Source organism: Phragmites australis, chromosome 6, assembly GCF_958298935.1.
Source record: "Phragmites australis chromosome 6, lpPhrAust1.1, whole genome shotgun sequence".
Lineage (NCBI taxonomy): Eukaryota > Viridiplantae > Streptophyta > Magnoliopsida > Poales > Poaceae > Phragmites > Phragmites australis.
This window is the reverse complement of record NC_084926.1, coordinates 43974453-43997531: the sequence shown is the minus strand read 5'-3', so window position 1 is coordinate 43997531 and position 23079 is coordinate 43974453. Positions and strand designations below refer to the sequence as shown.

The following is a 23079-nucleotide window of genomic DNA, read 5'->3' as shown; positions in this document are numbered from 1 at the left end:
TCCATAATTTTGCTTACAATATTTAATATGCTTCATCAAGTATCCCGTTCCATTTGAAGATCTATCACCTAATTCATAGCTGCATATATTACACTTAGCAAATCTCACATGTTCCCCGTTAATTTCTCTAAAGACATTTCCAAAATGTTACCACACCCATGAACCCATGATCATACACGCAAGTTCTCGACGTCTTAATCCATAAATGGAAATATGTAATTGATCTCTTGAAGTGGGCAAATGGTTATTGGCTAGCAAGTAGAAAAGGAGAGATGAGTAGTTGATGGGATCACAAGGAGTTTGAGATGGTATTTATAGGCCAAGACGAGAGATGAGTGGCGGGTCGTTTTCGAAAAAAGTAAAGAAAAATCATTAATAAAGAGCTTGCAGCGATCCTCCTTTCACTAGAATACGAGGGACCTTTTATGTCGTTAGCGGGCATATGGGCTTGCCCATAGGTACATGGTATGAGCGGGTGACGGACCTGGGTTTCATTTTTTACCCGTAACGGGTAATGGATACGGGCACGGGTTTAAAAATTAACTTGCAGGTATGAAATTGTGTAGGCACTACTCGTGGGTTTTGTACCTGTTATCTTCCTTACTAGATATAAATAGGATGAAAAATCTTTTTTTTTTAAAAAAAAAAGTGGATGGATGAAAAAAATAATATCACCTAAATTTTGCGCAAGATCCACCAATTGGTTGAGCTGAAAACATTTCTTACCTTCCGAGCTTTTGTTCGAAGCATCAGGTCATGCCAGATTTAGCCATTTCGTGCTGCAACGCCCTGTTGCGTCAGGTGCCAACTGCCAAGCAGCATGGATCAACCAGATACGGCGTGCATACGCATCTGCAGTCCAGGTGCCATCTTGAGATGCACTCTACCCGTCCATTCGCACAAGGCCCCCCTGCCCCTGCCCTGCGATTGCCACATTGCATTGCGTGTGGTGGTGGGCTTGCTCCACACATTATTCCAGCCGCGACTGCAATCCTAGCTACCAAGATTCCTCTCGCTTCTCAGCACTTCGATTTTCTTTTCGGAAACAATTAAACTATTAACTGGTTCACCATTATATCCCCAAATTGTGCACCTAAAGAAACAAGACATTAGTTGCTACCCCCAGTGTTGATGAAATTTGAGCTCTCAAGTCAGATGTGCTAACATGAGCTAAACAAAGTGATATCAAAACACTAGACTAGAGGGCCACAGCTGATACTTCCTTTTACCATTTTATTATAGACCTGAGACATGCTTACGAGCCTTTTTACCATCAGCTACCAAAAATAAAATTATAACTAGGGAGGTACCAAATTTCGGTACAACCGAAGGTATAATTTGATGGTACATCACTCCATGCTTATTGGTAAAACCACGACGAAAAATGTGCAATGTACTAGCATGCATATCAGCATATGGACTGCAAGATGCAAACCTGATTTCCTTTAGCTTCTGAAACCACAAACGGGTGAGGTGACTTTACAGCTGGGTTTAGTCCAGAACTTCTCAAGAAGAACATGCTAACATGTACACCACTGTTGGAATAGGATGCTTACTATCTAGAGAAGGAGAGGAGGGAGAGGGTGAAGTTACTGAGTATACTGCCTGTCCACTTTAATGTACATATGATTGTTGTTAGGACATGTTGATCTCAACACTGCCACTCATCGGAAACCGGCAGACAGGGCACACATCAGCATTCCTCTCGCAATCAACACACAAACAAAGGTGGCGGCACGGCATCACCAGCACCGATGACTCCCTCCCCCCGCACAACCTGCAAGCCCCCAGCCCAACGGTTGTGCCCCTGCTTCCAAGGACGCTCGATTGGAAGAAGCCTCCGGCTGCAGCATTGGCGTTCTGACTGGAAGCTGTGTTCCCCTCTTCGCTATCACCAGAGCCTTCTCTGGTGAGGTTGGTACTCTGTGCTACCACTTGAACGAGCCTGCTCTTCAGGCTGTTGGCGACTGACTGGTTGTACAGCGCTGCCGACTGCCATGACTGGACTTCCATGGCAACATGTCTGATCTGCTCGTTCAGTTCCTTGCTCCTCCTGTTCATGGCCTCCGCCTCGAGTTCCTTCTCCCTCAGCTGCTTTCCTACTGCTCGTTCGAGATTTGCCAGAAATGAAATCAGCCGCCTCTGACTCACCTCATTCATTTGCTTACCAATTTGTTCCGCCTGTGGGAAAAAGAGCCACATAGTAATGCAGAATGTTCATGCAATTCCACTTAGCACATGATAATAAGGGAGTTACAGGCACATGATAATAAGAGAGTTACATGAAAATCAATTGATTTAGGCAAAAAAACATAACCGCTAGAAACCTTAATGATTCAAAGGTGGAGTTACTTTGAACATAAGAACCAAGTGATATACTTGTACTACAAAACAGACCCTAATATAGAGAGCCAGCACATTATAAAAAAAAACATGCTACTAACCTACTGAAGTAACAGATATTGAAATTTCTGCGTAGGACTTGACAAGAGGAGGAAAATCAAAACCCTGTAACCTGCCAATATATTTCGCAAATGCCCACATGTAACTACAGCAACATATTTGGATAACCCAACAATTCCAACAGAATTATACTGCTAGGTGTTGTGCTCACAAGATGGAATAACAGAATAAAATCTTTTTATAAACAAGTATCAGCTGATATATTTCAACCTTTATGTCCCATCAAACACCACAAATAAGATTTGGTCAATGAATGATAGTGTCTTGAATATTTACCTGATGTCTCAAGTAATAGCTAATCTCTTTGTTTTCTTTGTCCATTTCAGACTTAAGATCATCAACAAAAGACAACGTGGTAGGCAATGAGGAGATGCTTCCACTACCAGATGTGATTGAAGAATTGCGCTCATCGTCCTCATAGGACAGCCTTAGACCAGTTGATACAGCACTTGGATTGCCAACTTGTGCTAACCGATCAGCTTTCTCTTGATGATAGTTGTTCAAGGACATCTGAAGCTTGAGCTGTTTTTCATCCCCTCTATCAATGTTTGTATTTCTTGCTTGGTTCATAACAGAAAGGTGGTTGTTTCCGGTGTGATTACAGTGACCAGCAGGGCCAACCGCGGGAACTGCATTCGCAATTAAACAAAGGTAAATAACTTTTCTGTTTACGATCAGAAAAATAGGAAGGGAATTTAGTGATGTGGCAATAAGACATAGTACAGTTAACTAGTTTCATTGAAGCTATAGATGCTAATGTGCAAGTCTATGGTAAAGCAAGGTAGCGCAGGATAATACGATGACTACTAGCAAGTAGAGTGTCTTCATTGTTAAAATGTCAAAATGACTCTGATCATCACTTGTGTGGGATGAAATTGTGCTGGCATTACATGTATTACTAGCTCATACTGATATAACTGAACGGAACTCTGATGAAGACATAGAACTCTAACGAATGCTCCATTCTGGCAATACAATGTCGAGGCTCAACTAAAATTTGCACTACTCGTCATCCACAAATTTGTTTTCCTTCTGGACGCAAACCCAATCATCAAATTGGCGTAGTCTACGCGTAGAAATCTGCTAGTAAATAGTTGGACTCAGGAAAAATTAGCTCTACAGCAAGGTCACGCTGGCAAGGCCACCGATCAAATGCAGGAACGAGTAAGCAAACGGGTCATCGATCTTACCTGTGCTGCTTCCGAACAGCTGCAGCGGCGCGGACTTGGCATCGAAAAAGAACTGATTCGGATTGGGGTTGTCCATGGCGCTGGAGGGGTAGGGCGCGGGCGAAGAACCCAAGAGGCCACCCACCCCGAACCTTTCCCCGTCCATTCTGCTCCTCTCTGCCAAGCCAAGAACACACAAGCAGTGGGGGGTAAATCACAGCGATTCCCACCTCCAATCACTATGAGGAACAAGGCGAACAACGATCAAACAATTCGAAAATTTTCCCCATACCAGGAGGAAGCCGCAGCAGGCTACCCTTGCCCCGAGACGCCGCGCTCCGATCGGGCACGAGTCCTAGCCGATCCAGAGAAATCCAACCCTTATCAACCCAATCCCCGGCTCCAATAACGCAGACGAAAGAGTTGGGGGGCGAAACGAAGCGGGAACTTAAAACCCGCAATGCGATTTGGGGGCGGGGGAGGAGGCGGCGGGGCGGGGCTTGGGAAACCGAAGGCGAGCTCGCCGGAGCGGATTCGCCGCCGGGTTGGGAGGTTGGATCGGGAAGTCCGCGGAGAGAGCGTTGGGAATCCCGCAATTTATTGTCGCGTTGCTTGTGATTTAGGACTTCTTCCAAAAACGTTCTGGTCTAGATTTTTAAAACGTTTTTATGATAAATCTTTCTTAACTAATCATTGGATCCACTCATATGCGGGTGTCAGCGAGAGTTGTGGGAGGCGGCTGACGTGTGAGCAGATGGACGCGCGAGCTAGAGACGAAATGCGGGAATAGAATTTCTAAGGGTGGATAGTAGAGATTGAGTGGTATTAGATGATTAATTTCTACGAGTTTTAGTATAGTCTGTAGGACTGGAGTCAGGACGTTTTTTATAGTATGAAAATCATTACGTATTTTTTAAGTTGTAGCGATTTTCTAAAAATGTTTGACAGAAATTCTATACATAGATTCTTAAAAAAATAACATGAAAGTGAATTAGAACAGATAAAATGCTATTTTAGTTGATTATTCTCGTAGTGTTAAAAATAAAAAACGTCTCAAATAATTTAAAGTGAAACATTTTACGTTTTAACACGTTTAAAAGATTTCTTTGAACCAATCCTTTCAACCAAACGGGCCTTAAAGCGCACAAGGAAGGAAGTGAGGAGGAGTTGGGAGAGCGCCTCCACCAGTTGCCACGTCACTCCACCTCCCCTCACTGCGACACGTCACTACTGCTGATGGGCCCAGAGGACTGGCCCTGTCTCGTGGGTTTGGGGCCAACTTGAGTAGCGTCTCAAGGAAGTTCGTTCGGCCTGGATCCCTCTTATGCGAAGATCCTAAACAGACTGCACGCACCATGCGTCCATGCGTGCCCCACAATAGCATAAGTAATGGATAATTTTTTTCTTAAAAGTTTTGATAGAAATGTTTTTTAAAAAGTTTATGAAAATAGGAAGATGCGGAGTAAAAAGGTTTTAAAAAATGAAAGAAAAGAGCTGTCTGAGGGGGTGCGAGTTGGATTGCTCGCGCGAGCGCACGAATTAGCGGTGTCCCCTCTTATGCGTCTTATGGCATGTACAGTACAAGTATGCTTAAATAGATGTTTAAAGAGAGAATAATGATGCTATTGTATAAGAGCCTTAAGGTACAATGGATCAACTAATTTTTCATGCTAGTCTCTGGTTATTTGAGCTGAAACTACCGGTTTCCACGCTGAAACAGCATGAGACGTCGACCACTTAAGCAAGCAGTGACTTCACGATAAGCACTCTAGTGAACCTCTACCGTGGTACTCCAGCCAACGAAAAAACATCAACCACCCGCAAGGGTCCAGCCAAGTATCTGGCCTCAAAGCCACCCCTAAAAAAAGAAAAAAAAACTGACTTCCTCTCTCTTCCCCTAGAAAAAACTGGCTTCCCACTAAAAAAGAAAAACTGACTTCCTCTCTCTTAAACAAAAAACAAGGCAAATTGCTTCTATGCACAGAATAATTTCATATTCGCAACATGTCGCATGCACTAATCCGGTTGGTGGCTATCGAAGATTTTTTTTTAAAAAAAAGGAAAAGAGAAGAGAAGAGGATGACGCAAGGATGGAGGCACGGTACATGTGAGCTCGAGAGGCAGTGAGGCAGGCAGATGCATTTCGTGAGCACCAAACGCAGCGCGGCACAGTAAGTGGTATCCCCAGTTATAAGACCATCTTTAAGATTCCCGTCAGGGATATAAATCCCTTCACAAATAGATTTTTTCTTTTTAACATACCAATAGTTTCTCTTTACGGTTTCTGTTATGAACAGATGCTTAAGATCATTTTCTTTAAGATGAGATTCTCTTTTTCTTCACGAATCCTTTCGAGTGAAATCGTTAAAGATGAGAAAAAATAAATGAAATAGAAACGGAGAGAGAAATCAAGAAGAGAACGAAAAAAAAATGATTAGAGATGTTCTTAAGTAGCGAGGCCAAGGCAGGCCAGTTGTCAAGAGGGGCTGTTGCTGCAACGCATGCATGCATGCAGGGAGAAACGGTTGCAGCAAAACCAGAGCGCGAAATGCCGTTCCCGTGCATGTGGCTTGCTGGAAAACGAGGCACTCCGCAGCAAGGAGGAACCGCTCACGCGAACCGTGCCGTGCCTTCCTCACAGGGATGTGGTGCCGCCGCCGCTCCTTCCTTCCTCCTCCTCCCGCATTAGCATCCCATCCCAGTCCCCGGCGGAACGAACTCGATCGATCGTCACCGCCGCCTCTGCCGCGGCTGCCTGTGTTGAACACAACAGCTGAGGTCCGGTAATCAGCTGGATCGGAGTAGCTTGGTAAGTAGCTAGCACCATGGATCATCGATCCATCCATCAGTTCGTCACTAGTTAGTAGTAGTAGCTATTCCCTTCTCCTGTTCATAATCTCGTTTCGATTCGTCGATCAATTGAGCGAGACGTTCTCCCTCCTCAGTACGTCTTCTTGCTTTCTCCGTCGGCGGCGCAAGCGGGTTCAGAAGACTCCGGTCTGCCGGCCGGCCGCCGAGCGGGTTCAGTATGAAGTCCGAGATACTGCCTGGAGGTACGTGCACACGACTACTACGCTTTCCCGCAAATTTTAGCTTGTGCTTGGATCTCGATGCATACGTTGCTAATTCTTTACCGATCTGTGGCCTGTTCCTTGAAATCCATCGTGCCTGTGCGCCTTAATTTGCTTCACTGACCTCTTCTTGCATGCCGATATGATTGATGGTTTCTGCCAAGTGATTATTTGAAATGGCTTGGTTATCGACTGACTGTTTGGTTGATTGGTCGATTGGTTGAGTGATTCAGAGTTAACCTTGTTCTTGCGTCGTGCCTGCCCGTGCATGGCACCTGCTTGAATCTTCCATCACCTGCTGCTTGTTTCACAAAGACTTGATAATCCATCGCCTGCAAGACGACATGCATAGGATCCGTTTAATTGGGCTTCAGCCTTAAAAAATATAGAACTTTTATTTTATATTTTTAGATTAAAAATTACAAATATATGTATATGTTTTAAAATTTTACAAAACTATATCCATATCGTCCGTTAGAAAGGCGACAAGTTGGATTTAAAAAATATAACAAAATTCCAAAAGTATACACGCTAAGTTTAGAGAAGGTAGCCCATACATTTGAGTTTTTATTTTAGAATGGGTGATTTTATTAGATCAGTAGCGCAAACATATTACAAAGTAAGAACCTGTGATAAAGAAAAACACAGAGAAAACATAGGTCCTACCATCGGCGCCTCGAGCTTCATCTTTGATCCATCGTCACCGAACTTTGCACCGACGAGGAGGGATCATTGAAGGCTATAAAATTTTTCAGCCACTAACAGTAATATCCCACAGTCATGATGCATTGAAGATGATGAATACTTCAGGTAAACTCACCGGCCAAAAAAAGAATTCGACGCCGTCGAACACATCAATGACTCGAAAGGGAGACTTGGCGCCTCCGACGACGTCATCGACCTGAATTGGAAGCTCGCACCCTATCACAGAGATGCAACATAATATACATATATACATAAACACATACGTATACATGGCACATACATACCTCACATAGCTAGAGAGCCATAAAACAACAAAAGCACCCGTAAATCTCATACTAAATCCACTGACCAACTTAAGACCTAACTTAGCAAAGCTAACCTACAAAGTAGAAACGCTACTAAACGAGGAGGCCGGGCCACCCTCCTCCTTCGACGCCGGGAGGCCGTCGTCGGAGGTGATGAGGGAGCTGGCTGAATCGTTTATGCTCTGACGCTTTCGCTCGAGTCGCCTCACGCCTCGCCTCTGGAAGTGCTCTGAGACTCGTTTGAGTTTTTCTTTTCTTCTTCTTTTCTCAGACGAGCCCGTACTTGCGTAAATGGGCTTGCTACGAGCAAATTGAGCGACCCAATAAACTCCTTCACAAATGGGCCTGCTACGAGCCTAGAAGCAACTGGCTACGATTTCGCATTGTAAATGGGCTGCACAAAAACGTTGACTCGGCCACAGAAAAATATGATCATGCTCTTGCATGCATCATACAAGTAGTAATTCAGTTCATTTGTTCACTAGCTACAGAGGGTTAAGGTTAGATTGTTCTTTTTTATGCTGGTCGTAGTGTGAATAATCTAAGTGAGGAAGGAAGTGACAAGTCCTGGGCAAAAATGGGAGGCGTGATCGATGCTCATGGGCTCATGGCTCATACAGTACATATTTATATAGGCAGCTTCTCCTTTTCCTTTACCTTTTCCAGTGTCCTTGCTTTCTGGCTGACCAAGTTTAACCTCGCGGTGTAGAGTAGCCGTGCTAGCTCAAGAAACTGAAAAAAAAAAACAGTGATGTAGCTAGGCGCATGTGCGATGAATTGTGCAACGAATGAACACAAACAAATTTGAAAATATTTTAGGCTGTTGCTTGCTTTGCTGAAAGTTTGTTTTTTGGGGCACACGTACAGGTACATACGATCGTAGCTGGTTAGGAGAGAAAAGCATGCAACGTATTGTAGTGGTAGTACCCCCCCCCCCCCCCCCCGCTTCATGGGCTATGGATGTGCTCTGATTACGAGAGATCGACTGAAACCACCACGGATTCTGCGGACGACTGCGCTTGCCTACAAGTCGAGTGCTACCTTCCAAACGAGTTGAAAACCAGAGCTGTGCACTCACTATATTCAGGGGAAGATTATAAGATAGATAGACCACACTATACTCCCAGAGAATATGTGGTCGCGTCAGTCAATTCCTGCAACCTTGTGGGATGCAATACGACAAATAAGATCATCCTTACCGTATTTCTTTCATTTATTTTCCTTCCCGATTCCTCTCTTCATTTCTATTTTTTTTTTCCTCATCTCCAACAGTTTTACTTCTAAGTGATTCGTAAATCCTGTTCTGGACGTAATGATTTTGAGAATCCTTCTGTGACGAAAACTATGAAGAAAAACTATTAAAACACTGAAAAAAACGAAAATACTTTGATAAAAAAAAATTAGAGTCTAACAAGAATCGATTAGAGATGATGTAAGCAAGTCAACCGGACTACCGGAGGTCGAGCTCGCAGCAAGGGTGAGGAGAAACATGCCAGGACAGAGCCCGCACATCCTCGCAAGACCACGCAGCGCTCGCATGCCAGTGCAGCTACTGCTGCTGTCGCTGCACCGTCTTCCACGCATCCATTCACGCGTCTTTCTTTGGTCCTCCTCCAAGTCCCCAACCCCATGGCCATTGCCTGCCATGGCTAGCCGCGTTTGTCTCTTCTTCCGCGGAGAATCTCTAGGGGGAGGAGGACATGAGCACTAGCAATTCCCAATTATCTATCCACTCAGTCAGTCAGCTTTCTCTATTCTTTCTTCTCCCCGTGCTGGCGTGCTCCTTCGATCCTTCCATTGGGAGAAGAGAAGGCTTGCAGGTACAGTACCACCACAGTCTCTTCCATTCTTACTTTCTCGGGCTTGCATCCCCGGTTGTCTGGCAGCCAGAGTGGCACGAGGAGCCTGTTGTGATCTTTGACAGATTTGGGCGCGTGGGTGCCGGCCTATCGCCACCCCAAATCATGCGCCTTTTGCACCAGATCAGTCCTCGCGCTCTGCGTATTCACCGAGGACTCACTGAGTAGTGATCTAGCTCGTCTCTTCTTTTCTTTTACCAGGATAAGACTAACTTATATTTTCGCCTATGATGACACTGCTATATATAGGGATGTTTAGCATAACTCTAACTTCAAGGTACATAATGGATCTAAAATTAGTATGATAAAATAAAGTGGTTCAAAAAAATTTAAGATCAAAATAAAAATTAGATAACTCAATTAAATACCATTAATTCACTCATAGCTCTAGATCCAATATTTCATGGAACTAAGTTTGACTACCTCTAAAAAATTCTATCTAGAAACGATGCTATAGTGATAGTAATTGAAAGCAGGATCGATCTAGAAAGCATGAAATTAACCCCCAAGTAGCAAGATGATTCTATTCTTTCGACTCTTACAACTCAGCAGCTAGTATTAAAGCTTAAAACTTTACCGCTAGTTGGATAGTATTGTCAAAAAAACTATAAAGATTATTCTTCCAGCTAGTCTTATCCATAATCTAAATTAAAGCACAATTATTCATCATCACCGAATTTCTTCCATGCATGCTGGTCGATCAGCCACCAAACGAATTCAAAATTATCGCAATCAAACCCCGTTCAGTCACGTGCTTCATTCATACAGCCTGGATTGAGAGCCAATATGACAAGCATCATCTTTTTGTCGCCAAATGGCCGCTAACACGCCATTGACGACATACAGCCACGCATGCATGCATGGTCCCCCCCCCCCTCCCCCCACTCTCCCGGAATACATTGCTTTCTCCTTTGGTTTTGCACAATGCATGGAAAGAGATCCGGAAATGTGCCTTTTTTTTTTCTCATTGCACAAGTAATTATTTGAGTTGAAAATTTTTAGAGAGCTAGATGATACAACATCCTCTATACTACATAATGTTTTACAATTTTCATGACTATTTCGATAGTGTTTTAAATTTTGAGAAAATTGGAAGGCAACAAATTTTTTATTTTTAAACATGCCGCTCTTCCAACGGATGACATGAGTCTACATCTACAATTTTTCAAAACGAATGTATATATTTGAATTTTTGTGATTTGAAAATATAAAAAACTCTGCATCAGACAGGAAGGAGCCATTTTGCATTTCTTGTTCCTTTTGCTGTGGTCTCCCTCTCCCGTGATGGCGACCATTCAGGGTTCATTCACCGGGGGCGACAGGGTAGGTCCGGCGTCCCGGGCGTTGGGCCGTAACAACGGGTAAGGTACGAGGCACGTAAGTTACCAGCCGAATCATGCATGCAGAGAGAGAGAGAGAGAGAGAGAGAGAGAGAGAGAGAGAGAGAGAGAGAGGAGATGGTCCATCCATGCCTGCATGCATGCAGTGCAGACGTTTTGGCGCCATTTGTGCATTATGCACCCTTAGCTTCTCGATCTATATATCTATAGCTCATTGACATGCGTGGGAATGTGACAAAACATCCAATCCATGATTAGCGGGTGAATAGCACATTTGCTTAGTGGTGGCCTATCCATCAATCCATCGATGGACAGACAGACAGATTTGTTATCGTTGTCACAGTCGCATGCATGCACTGTGCTATTGGGCTAGTGTCTCTTCTTTTCTTTTCTTTTCTTTTTTTTCTTTTTTCCTTTTCTTTTTCTTTCGCGATGATACTATTGGCTATTGGGCTAGGGCTAGCTAGCCAACTATTTGCTGATTATTCAGCAGCAGTCAGGGTGTCTAGATCACAGACTAGTCTCAGCTTGGGACCTTTTGCTGTAGTAGGACTGTCCTTGTGTCTCGAGTATGTTTGTTCCTCTCATTGGATAATAGATGCGGTCCGATCCATGAGAACATATGTACGATCCATGAGAACTTACCTACCAGCTAGTACGTTTAAATAACGGTTGTTTATAAATCACATTCATATTATTTATAGATAGTATTAAAAATAACTTATATGGTCAATAGTCTATAAAAATTGTCTAAAAGACTTACATGTAATGCCAGACAACAAGAACCACCTATACAGTGCTTTAGAAGACAAACAAGCTGTCTAATAGACCGTTTATTAATTACTAGAAAACATCTCTCTCCTCCTCTCTTATTCATATCATCTAAATTCCTATGCGGTATCTTTTATAAACAACTAATATCATCCCACCGTACACACCCTCAATTTGGAGAATCTTTTCCGAGTTTCAAATTGGCCAAAATTGTTGGAACGCTTATGTTTTCTCACTGACACAGGCTCACTATGATTGTTCATACTTTAAGAATCAAGGCATGCTACATATCTATGCCATAAACCAAAAGAAAGGGGAAAAAATTAGCACAATCAACAAAGTAAATGCTAGTTAATCGATGCTATACCAGTGAGGTGAGGGACTTATCTGTGACGTTTGCATCGCATCACCTTGATCGAACATGGAAGGTTCCAACATTATTGCCCAATAATCATCAGTTTCGTCAGCTATGGACCCAGAACCCGGAGCACGAACGAGGTCGGAGCAAATTAAAGACACTTGGTCAGCTCAGCCTCGGGCTAATCCAGGAGGCATCGAGGCCGTACACGTGGGTGGGGGTCACCGGCCGATGGACTCGCGCGCGAGTGATTGGGCTTCCCACTCCGCACGGAGCCCCATGCAGAGCAGTGTGGAGCACAGGCACCCCAGTCCCACTCTCTCATCCTCTCCTGCTCCTGCATGGCCTCGTGCTCGTTTCCCGTCCTCCGATGCGCAGGAGCTGTTGGGACAGCAGCGACTGCAGGTCTGCAGCGAAAGCGGCGCTGGCTGTCCCTGTAACGAGAAAGAAAATAAGAGTGTTGCTATCTGTGATGCTGAAATTTAGTTTTTGTTCCGCGACGAATTCAATGGCATTCGAAGTGTGTTACTGTTTTTCTTATCCCTTACTGTAGGTCTCGTTGAAAGAATCGGTCAGAATAGGTGAATTAAGATAATTATAACTATTTTAACTATATAAGATAAATTTATATTAATTTCTATTTAAATATATTTTAAATTTATTTAGTGTGTAACATATTTAAAAAGGTAAATTACAAGAATGTAAATGCGGAAATGTAAATAAGATAGATAGAGTAAATTCGGCATAAAAGATTTTTCCCGCGGCATCGATGGCATCAATACTAACTCTAGTCCACGTTAAAGCTTTACAAAGATATGCTCCCGATCGGTACCGGTCACGGCTCCACCAAGTTACAAAGACAAGATTTTCCACCCGGATGAGCCATCGAGCGAACAAGGCAAGGTCTCACTACTAGCCTATCTTCCGTTCCTTATTGTCGTGATCACTTCGGAGCTTAAGCCACCAAGGCTAGAGTCTCCGCGTCCCCGCATAATCGTCTTACCGCTGCTCCACGCCAAGTCGGAGGGTCAGCAAGCTTACCGGTGAGTCATCAAGATTCCAAGATGCCGGCATGTCACTTGGTACACGGTTGGATCACTCATTAATCACCTCTTTAGGTAGCAATCACCTAGCAACACTCTCTATAGGTCTATAAGCACTAATCACTCTCTAATAGTATGCTTAATTATATTGAATGATCACTTTAAACACTTTGGTGGCTTGAATGTCTTCTCACGTATACATGAACTTCTTTGGACTCCAACACCTTCAAATAGTCGAGTGATTGGGTATTTATAGCCTCAAACTTGCGCAATAGCCGTTAACCCAACGGCTCTGAAAAGTTGTTAACATCGGATGATCCAGCAAGAACAATAGTACTAACTCCCGATCATCCGGTGAGTACAAACTAGCTATTAAAACCCCACTCAAGCTTCTCTAAACACCATACACTTCGGTGTATACTTCATCTCTACCACCGGATTATCCGGTGAGTTATCCTGAGTCATCCGAACCTTTCCTTCTTCTCTGTGTAAATTGCTCTGATGTATACATCTGGTGCAAATCACTTCATCACTAGACCATCTGATGAGTTAACTTCAGCCATCCGAGCCCTTATAACCCTCTATGAAAATAATGCTCTGATGTGCATAGACTTAATCACCGGACCATCCGTTGCGTTGAACTTCATTCTGCCTCTTTGCACTATATTATTGTCCGGTGTATTATCCAGTGTTCATTCCATTCACACCAGACTATCCGATGCGTTGAATTTTGTTCTGCCTCTTTGCACTGTTCATTATTCTGTATATTGTCTGGTGTCCATTTCATTCACACCGGATCATCAGATGGGTTGAACCTTCAATCTTCAGCGGTTACATCATTCTCTGGTAATAATGCTCCAGTGTATTTATCCTTCTCAACAACAGACCATTCGGTGGGTTGAGTCTTCTCTTCTTTTCTCCGGAAATGCTTCGGTGTAACTCTCACTGATCACTGGACTATCCGGTGAGGCTTAACTTTCATTCTTCAGCACAACACGTTCTCTAATAAAATTGCTCTGGTGAGCACTCTGCTTAAACACCAGACCTTCCGGTAAGGTATTCAAGCATCTCTCTCATTTGACAAGTATACTCTGGTGAGTTCAAACACACAGAGCATCGGACCATCCGGTGAGACAAATCTTTCTAGAACTTCTCCAATTCAATGTAACATTGTCCCAGCTACGATGACTTCTTTATGTATTATATCCATGAGAACTACTAACATATATTTTTGACAAACATGTTAGTCCTACTGACTATATTGTTATTAATCACAAAATCATAATCATAGCCTAATGAGATCATTTTCGCTACACTCGTCTTCTCCGACATGTTGGCAACACGCTTCCCCGCTTGCCTCCACCCGCCTCCGAAGGTGTCCCGCCGCCATCGCCCCCTGCCGTACTAACCCGACTCTGTCGAGTCGTCTCCTCTCGCCCCCGCCCTAGCACCGCCCACTGGCTGTCCTCCGTCGTCAAGCCAACCTTCCTCCCTGAACATTCTCTAAACCTGGCGACGAACAAAGTCCTCCTAATCAACCCTGCCGTAACTGTGGTCGGAAAGACACCGTCCCTGAGCAGGTCTCCTAAATTTCAAGTATCTAAAATTTAGGAGGTGTAGAAAAATAAAGAGGGGGACGTTTGAAATTTAGGAGGTGTAGAATTGCTCTGGTGAGCACTCTGTTTAAACACCAGACCTTATAGTAATGTATTCAGGCCTCTCTCCTATTTGACAAGTATACTCCGGTGAGTTCAAATACACATAGCACCGGACCATTCGGTGAGACAAATCTTACTCAAACTTCTCCAATTCAATACAATGTTGGCACAGCTATAGTAACTTCTTCATGTATTGCATCAATGAACTCTACTAACATATATTTTAACAAACATGTTAGTCCTACTGACTATATTGTTATTAATCACTAAAATCATAATCATAGCATAATAGGGCTATTTTCGCTACACTCGTCTGCTCTGACATGCTGGCAACACGCTCCCCCACTCGCCTCCACCCGTCTACAAAGTTGTCCCGCCGCCATCACCCCTTGCTGTACTAACCTGACTCTACCGAGTCATATCCGCTCGCTCCCACCCTAGCACCGTCCACTGCCTGTCCTCCGTCGTCAAGCCAACCTTCCTCCCCGAATATTCTCTAAGCCTGGCGACGAACGAAGTCCTCCTAATCAACCCTGTCGGAACTGTGGTCAGAAAGACACCGTCCCTGAGCAAGTCTCCTAAATTTCAAGTATCTAAAATTTAGGAGGTGTAGAAAAATAAAGAGGCGGACGTTTGAAATTTAGGAGTTGTGAAAAAAATAAAGAAAGGACGCCGCTGGAGGGGTTCCCCTGCTGTGACACTGAACTCTCCTTGCTACGCCTAGCTAGCAGTAGAAGCATTGAGTTGCGTCCCAATCCCATGGCCATGGATACGGACGAAGCTGTCCTATCTGCCATTGCCCGTTCCATTCCCGTGGCATGCAGGCAGGGGCAAACTGAAAACCTTCCCCATTTCAATGCGCTTCTTAATTTATATCTGTAGCCTCACCAACTGAATGAATGAAGCATCTTGCATCAATAATCCAATAATGCTTCCCTTTAATCTTCGTTTGGTCCAGCAGGATCGATTTTTTGCTGCCAGTAGCCACTGTGCTCCGTACCAGATTCCTTCACAATCCATCATCCATCTGACCTACTGTGTTTCTTCTTTCCTATTTTGCGAATTCGTCTATTCTATTGTTGTTTATCTATATGCAAATTTTCTTGTGAGAAAGTTACTGATCAATTTTTAGATTTCAGAATGTCACACTGTCTGTGTCAGGATGACCTTAAAAATTGGAGTATTAGTGTGTGTGACAATATTGCACTTTATCAACTTTTTGCATGTGCATGTTTCCGTACATGGTTTTCTTCCTACTTTCTTTTTAATACCACCTTAATATAGTGTTATGGTATGTTAATTCCTACCGTGTAGGAGTAGTACTCGCTTTGGTTATAAATATATGTTGTTTTAGAAATAATTCGATCAAACTTTTAAATTTGACTGACAATAGCTTTCAAAATATTCAATTTGAAAACTTAAAATTATATATGTAGATTTGTCTTAAAAATACTTTTATAATATCATAAATTTAATAAATTTCGTAAATACAATTTAATAAAATAATAATGATCAAAGAGATCATGTCTTGTTCAAAATATCTGCCAATGCGTACTTCAGCTCTATGGTAGGTCATGTGCAGTGGCGCGCTGAAAGAAGTGCTGACTGAGCAGAGAGCTGCTTTGCATGCCTTTTGCCTTTCTCTCTTTTTTTCCCTCCCTTTGTTTCTCAGATTTTTTTTCGCTTTGATCTTTATTTATGGAGAGTGATGTCTGACCTTCTTCTACGTTTCTTTATGTCCATGCAAAAAAATAGTTAGGATTTGTAAGACACGTGTCTTTTTTTTAGAACCTAGGATCCTCTGTGGTCTGATTAGTTGCCTCATCTCTAAGCCCTGGTCAGGTTACAGTACTGTTTTCACTCTTGAGTGTTGAGCGGTTGAATGTGCTTGTTGGGGAGCTTAATCGAGTGCAATCCATAATGAAAAATGTAGTATCCAGTTTCCATTTGTTCAGTACTCCTAACACTGAAAATTGCAAATTAATTCTTGACCCTGACACCTCCAGCTTTCCATGGTACTATTGTACTGTACAGTTAACTTATGAAAATGAACGAAAGCTTTAAATTACCTAAAACAGGTTTTATATTGTACAATTTTTTTAAATAATCATGAAAAAACTCACGATATATCAGCCAGTTAGCCATGATATATATGTGGAATTTTTTTGGGAGAAATATATGTGGAATTTAATCTTGAGCAAGTGTTGGCTGAAGAACATGAAGCTGTATTGATTGCTTCCAGCCTTTCAACTAGCCTTTGCCTTTACATGTTAGTTTATCTCAGTCCTATAGCATCATGAAGCACACATTGGGATCCATGACAAAGTCATCAGCCGTAGAGAATCTCCAACCCTTAATGAACACATCGCCCTAAAAAGATCGGCTTGTGTCACTCATCATGACCATGATACGCGCCCTAATCGTACTACCTCGTTTAATCTAATCCCTTTTTGGCTAATTGCTTAATTACCATAGCCGTGAGCTATCTGTTTGCCGATCTTGTGGCAACCGATTCAAAAGCCTATGAGCTAGGTAGAAATGTAAAGCCGTATGTATTTGTGCATATATAGTTTATTTTAGCCGTTTATCCCTTATATTTTATACTCATCAAATTTTTTATTCTCATCACTTACTCACGAATCTGAACGTAAATGAATGGTCCAAATAAGCTATGTGTGTAAGGTTATGGGGCTGTTTGGTTGTTGTCCTCCAAGAAGCTAAGCCAAAATTTGATCACGCTTTGGAAATTTGGCTTCCGTTTGGATAAGGACAAAATTTGACCACGCTCTTGCAAATCTAGTTAAGATTTTAGCGTCTAAAATGACTATCCCGATTTTTGGTCCGTCAAAACATCAAATCAAACACTACTTAGCATCACCTCAACTTTAGTTTGGCTTTGTGAGGGGGAAAACCAAACAGCTCCGTGTGACAATTTCCGTTCGATGAGCTGGGTCACCAAAGAATCATGCCGCAACGACCCTTTCTGATCCTTCTAGCTGTTCCATCTTGCCATGGTGAGATAGATGAACATGAGAGATGCTGCATGCATCAGCGTGCAAGCAAAAGTGCAAGAGGACAAGCCATTCATTGGACCATCGATCGCGGCCGTCGTCCTGCTTGCCACCTGCCCTTCCCCCTGCTCTTTTCTCCATGGCTCCATCTATATATGATACTCGATCACTAGGTTACTAAAAAAACCTCGTCAGAATTGCATCATTAAGCCTAGCTAATGCTAGTTTTTGCATCACGTAGAGTTTTTGTCAAATGGTAGTATCATCATGCTTGCATAGCCCTTCTCTCTTGACAGCATGCTCGTTCTATTCTCTCCTGCTACTGATAGAGATCGAGTAGGTTAGCTTGGCTGTGGTCTTATCTGGGTTTGAGCATATTCCAAGTCTTGGCCGGCAAGGTTTCCTGTTCTGCTAAACGTTCAAGAAATCACCTTGTCCCCTAGATTCGTCGCAAAACTGCTAGAAGTCGGTTCGTGTTGGATCAGTTACAAGATAGCAACTAAATGTCAGCAAATTCAGGGACATGCCATTTTGAAGAATAAGCATATGAAAGCAAATAACTAGCTACTGATCCGTATCTTTTATGTAAGATATATTTACACTTTACGGTGAAGAAATTCAGTAAAATTGTTGGCCACCGAAACTGATTTACTGCACATTACAGAGTAATCTTGTATTTAGACATGTACGGCATATGTAGTACTTCTGTTCCCTCTTCTCTTTCCTTGAAACAGCCGTGCAAGTCACCACCAGGACAGTGTGAAGGTTTGAAAAAACGCGCTGTGTTGTGTGCCAGAAAACGAAATCCCACAGACCGTGTCGGTGCAGGGTGACCGTGGATTTGACGGGGACAGAAGCAGCATTGGTTCCATGCAAGGAGAGAGAGAGAGAGAGAGAGAGAGAGAGAGAGCTGGCTGACTCCGGTCAGTCCAAAAGCTACTGCTTACTGTACGCTACGCTGTCCCACAATGGCGAGAGAGAGAGAGAGAGAGAGAAGTTGATTGTGGCAAGGGAGATTCTACAGCAGATAAACAAATCAGATGCGTGTTGTGTCCAAGCAGTGTGTCCTCATGATGTGTGTATGTATATAAACTAGAGAGATTTCCCTCCAAAGGAGGAAGAAGCAAAGCATCTCATTCCCCCACCTCACCTCTGTTGGTCTCCCTCCGTTTAGCTTTTGTAGCTTTCCCCCCCTTGTTGCGTGCAAGCATCTTCCCCTCTCTTTCATCCCCTCCTCGCATTGGCCACCCAGCCAAGCTTCCGCTGTAACAGCAATACACACACTGCTGCTGCTCCTGCGTCAGTCCTAGCTCTGAACCTCTGATACAGACAGGCAGGCGTGCTCCTTTCTTGTTTGTTTGTTTCCTGGTTGCTTGCCTTGTTTGATAAGAGATCGGGAGAACGAGAGCGCGGCGAAGAGGAGGGAAGGGAAGGGAAGGCACAGCTCGTGACGCCAAGCTTGGCATCTTTCTATCGCCACACCTCTGTTTGTTTGTTGCACATCAATGCACTCCTTCCTTGCCTCCCCTGCATGCAATCCTTGTGCCCTGGGCTCGCCGTCGGTTGGCTGCCTGGCTGCAAGCATACGCTTCCTGTCCCTGCATTTGCATTTCCTTCTGCTTTAGCTACAAGAATCTGAGCGCTTGCTAGCTAGGAATAGGATAGGGCGCTACTGTTTCAAGTGTGTGTGCTCTGTGCATTGCCATTGCTGGAAGAAGCGATTCTTCTGGTTGGGGGGCCAAGAACACCAGAGCCTGTGTGTTGTTCATGCTCCGAGAGGCTGCTGTTCTTGGAGGGATCAGGGCAGAGGGGGGAGGTGATCGAGGGCTAACGGCTGGGCATGCGTTTCACGACAGGTGGCTCCTCGACGCGGGCATATGAGCCGATGGCGACGGCGGACACCACGGACCTGCGCTACTGGCTGCACTGGCGGGTGGGGCTGTGCGCGCTCTGGGTGCTCGGATGCATGTCCGTCGCGGCCTACCTCATATGGCGACACGAGGGCCCCGGCACCGAGCGCCGGCCGAGCGGCGCATCGTCCTCGGCGGCGGCGGGAGCAGGCGGCGGCGAGGGGGACAGGAAGGGGAGGCGGCCCGGGGTGCTATACGACGACGAAGCGTGGCGGCCGTGCCTCCGGGACATCCATCCGGCGTGGCTGCTCGCCTACAGACTCATCTCCTTCTTCGTCCTCCTCAGCCTGCTCATTGTCATTGTCATCTCCGATGGTGGCAACATCTTCTACTACTACACTCAGTAAGTGACTTGTTACTGTCTTCCCTTACCTTTTTTGTTTTGATTTTTTTTTTAGTTTGGATGGTGTAGATGCAAAGTTGGATAAAGATTGCGTTCTTTTTTCTGTTGATGAAAAAATAATTTGGTCAAGAAGTTTGGCATTTGTTCTGTTCTGTTGAAATTTTCAAGTTTTTTAGGGAAATAAAGGGTGTTTTCAACTGGTTTTGAGCAAGGTTCTTGGAAACAATAATGGAACCATCAATCAATTTCACTGCATTTTCTGTTATACTACTGTGCACAATTGATGGCTAGCAACAGTTTGCTGGTTGGCTTACACATCAAGCGACCCCTATCTATTGTGTTTTCCCCCTTCACCAGTGCAATTTTTTTAAAACGGATCACCAGTGCAATTTTTTAGTACATTTTAGAGACTTTTTTAGGTGAAGTACTGCTTTGCTTTAATTTAACAATTGGAAAAGGGCCTCACTGTAGATTTTTTTCTGTATTACAATTAAGAAACGCTTTTGTGTGGCCAGAGGGTTGGTTATGCAGTTCTGTTTGTATGGCCAGGCTACTCAATGCTTCATACATGATAAGTGGATAGTGTTGTAAGAATACCCACTCCAACTAAATGGCTGCAGACTTTCTGTTCCATTCAACCTGAACATTTCTGATATGAATCTAATTATAAATGAACGCCTACCTTTTGATATTATCTTATTTTACAAATATGTATCATTCTTTTTTTTTTCTTTTTTTTAAAAAACCCTGAGATTGTGACTGGTTGGTAGCACCGAAATTTTCTGCAAAAGATGTAATAGCTACTAGTGTTTCTACTTTGTAACTCTGCTCTTAGAAGTAGTACTTGACCCCCAGCTTCCTCTAAGAGGTTGTTGAACTGTCTGTCACGCAGGTGGACCTTCATTCTGGTGACGGTTTACTTCGGGGTAGGCCCTTCCTCTTTCACAATCACAACCAAATAATTTATCTCTTCACTGAATTTCTCACTCCAATGATGCATGTCAATGACTTTTGCACCACCTTTATCTGAAACAATATTGTTCTGTGAATTGTTCATTCAGCTTGGCACGGCGCTGTCCATCTATGGCTGCAGCAAGTTTGCCGATGAGAATGCCGCCGCGGCGACGGCAGATATGGAGCTTGGCAGGAGTTACATTGCGCGTGGCGCGGCTGCTAAGCCGAGCTTTGCCGAAGGAGATGGCTCCAGAGAGATTGCTGGGTTCTGGGGGTACCTGCTCCAGATCATCTATCAGGTAAAAGAGGATTCCACACCACCAAATACTTTCAAATATTATCCACTTGGAAACCTTTTCAGATTTGCCTACACTGACATTTGCTGATTTGGTGTTGAATACATGGAGGGGTCTCATTTTTCTTTTCAGGTGCAATTATTAGTGCTGGGTAGTTACCATCATGCGCTAACGACTAAAGTAGTGTGTTCATACTGTGCTCACATAGCATCTTTGTCTGGTCACACCTCAAGGGCTTGTAGCCTCCTACATGAGCTGCATTGCTGCTGGTCCCTTCCGAATGTTTAATCTCTACAGCATCATGCTATCTTCTTGCTTGCTTGAAGGGCTGAATCAACTTTTCCCCTTTTCTGAAGTGTAGGGCTGACTCTTTTAGTGGTGGCATCAAGAATAAAAGCAACCTGTTTCCTTTGGATTGATTTGCTAGGCCTAACTGTATCAAAATGGTGACTGAATGTCTGCCTAAGCTGGCATAGGACAACGTGGAAATCTTACCTTTCGCTTTTTGAGAAGAATTAATTGATAACTACAAGGATGAATGGATGATAACCTAGGGGGAATAGCTTCAGAATAAGCCCCATTAGGATTGGACTATACTGTTGGCTACACTTTACCATCCCATTAGTAGCAACTAATTCAAAATTGATTATTTTTATGTTTCTACTATTGAGCCACACAGGTCTCATATCTTGTTTACTGTTGACAGACAAATGCAGGCGCGGTGATGCTAACTGACTGTGTGTTTTGGTTCATCATTTTCCCATTCCTTACCATCAAAGATTACAATATGAACTTTGTGAGTGGACATGTTTCATGTCATCCCCATATGGCATCTCACATTTCGACCAAATCGATGCTAATTGATCACTTAATTCTCCTCTGACAGTTGCTGATAGGGATGCATTCAGTTAATGCTGTTTTCCTGCTTGGCGAAGCTGCTCTAAATAGCTTGGTAAGCACACGAGTGACTACTGTTGATGATCACTTAACCAAGTTCATGAACGCTTTTGCTCACGACGTTTCAAATTTTGCATGATTTTACAGCTCTTCCCTTGGTTCCGAATTGCGTACTTCTTCTTTTGGACCGCTCTTTACGTCATTTTTCAATGGATTGTCCATGCAGCATCTCCAATTTGGTAATTTTTCCAGCTTCAGTTCCAAGAGTACTCCTTGCACTGTTGCATTTCATTGTACTAACCCAACATCATCATGTGACTTGTTGGCAGGTGGCCTTACCCATTCCTCGACTTGTCATCTAATTTTTCACCTTTGTGGTAATGGCGCTTAACTCATCATGAGAGCAATTTCTCATAGATTCCACACAACCTTTTTCACCATCCTCAGTCGAATTCGATCGCAATTTTAACAGATTTCGCATCTCGATGGCATGCGCAGGTACCTCGCTGCCGCGGTCATGCAAATACCGTGCTACGTGGTGTTCAGACTGGTGATCAAACTGAAACACCACCTGCTCTCCAAGTGGTTCTCAGGCTCGTTCGTCAGAGGCTAGAGCACAAGCCAAGCCGTCTCCTTGGCATCCGTTGCGAGCAGCTCATTCAGAAATGGCGATGAGAAATGCAAGCGACAAAATAATGGCAGATCGAGTTCTTTGTGGGATTCTTATGCAGGTGCCCTCTCTCTCCAAGGAAAGAATAGAGGAGAGGGGCACATGCGTTTTACACCATATAGTTTGATGTACATGGAAGCAACACAGGTTAAGAGTTTTTGCAGTCATGGAAACTGAACAAAAAAGAAGGGGGAAATGAATGGTTGTGTATAGTTGACTGATTGGTGAGAATTGAAATGGAGATGATATTCGTTGA

The 23079-nt window shown here is 43.6% G+C and overlaps 2 protein-coding genes across 2 annotated transcripts; one reads left to right on the top strand and one right to left on the bottom strand.

The window, feature by feature from the left end:
• Nucleotides 1-1428: 1428 nt before the first annotated feature.
• On the bottom strand, nucleotides 1429-4281 carry LOC133922734 (BOI-related E3 ubiquitin-protein ligase 1-like). The gene is made up of 4 exons (XM_062368189.1): nucleotides 3925-4281; nucleotides 3654-3809; nucleotides 2740-3092; nucleotides 1429-2181 (listed from the first exon to the last, which is right to left on the bottom strand). Exons 2-4 carry the CDS (start codon nucleotides 3796-3798, stop codon nucleotides 1636-1638), a joined length of 1044 nt encoding a protein of 347 aa, XP_062224173.1. The 5' UTR covers nucleotides 3799-3809; nucleotides 3925-4281; the 3' UTR covers nucleotides 1429-1635.
• A 14492-nt stretch (nucleotides 4282-18773) lies between these two features.
• On the top strand, nucleotides 18774-23079 carry LOC133922732 (uncharacterized). The gene is made up of 8 exons (XM_062368187.1): nucleotides 18774-20006; nucleotides 20899-20932; nucleotides 21068-21259; nucleotides 21963-22052; nucleotides 22143-22208; nucleotides 22301-22392; nucleotides 22483-22530; nucleotides 22652-23079. The coding sequence occupies exons 1-8, from the start codon at nucleotides 19594-19596 to the stop codon at nucleotides 22764-22766; spliced, it is 1050 nt and encodes a 349-aa protein (XP_062224171.1). The 5' UTR covers nucleotides 18774-19593; the 3' UTR covers nucleotides 22767-23079.

Bases quoted from the DNA above. Each gene is read 5' to 3' on its own strand.
- LOC133922732 (XM_062368187.1), top strand. From the start codon at position 19,594: ATGCGTTTCACGACAGGTGGCTCCTCGACGCGGGCATATGAGCCGATG. The intron at 20,933-21,067 runs GTAGGCCCTTCC...TTGTTCATTCAG, and splicing joins TGGTGACGGTTTACTTCGGG to CTTGGCACGGCGCTGTCCAT. The intron at 21,260-21,962 runs GTAAAAGAGGAT...TACTGTTGACAG, and splicing joins TGCTCCAGATCATCTATCAG to ACAAATGCAGGCGCGGTGAT.
- LOC133922734 (XM_062368189.1), bottom strand. From the start codon at position 3,798: ATGGACGGGGAAAGGTTCGGGGTGGGTGGCCTCTTGGGTTCTTCGCCC. The intron at 3,093-3,653 runs GTAAGATCGATG...TTGCGAATGCAG, and splicing joins GCTGTTCGGAAGCAGCACAG to TTCCCGCGGTTGGCCCTGCT. The intron at 2,182-2,739 runs GTAAATATTCAA...TTTTTCCCACAG, and splicing joins GCTATTACTTGAGACATCAG to GCGGAACAAATTGGTAAGCA.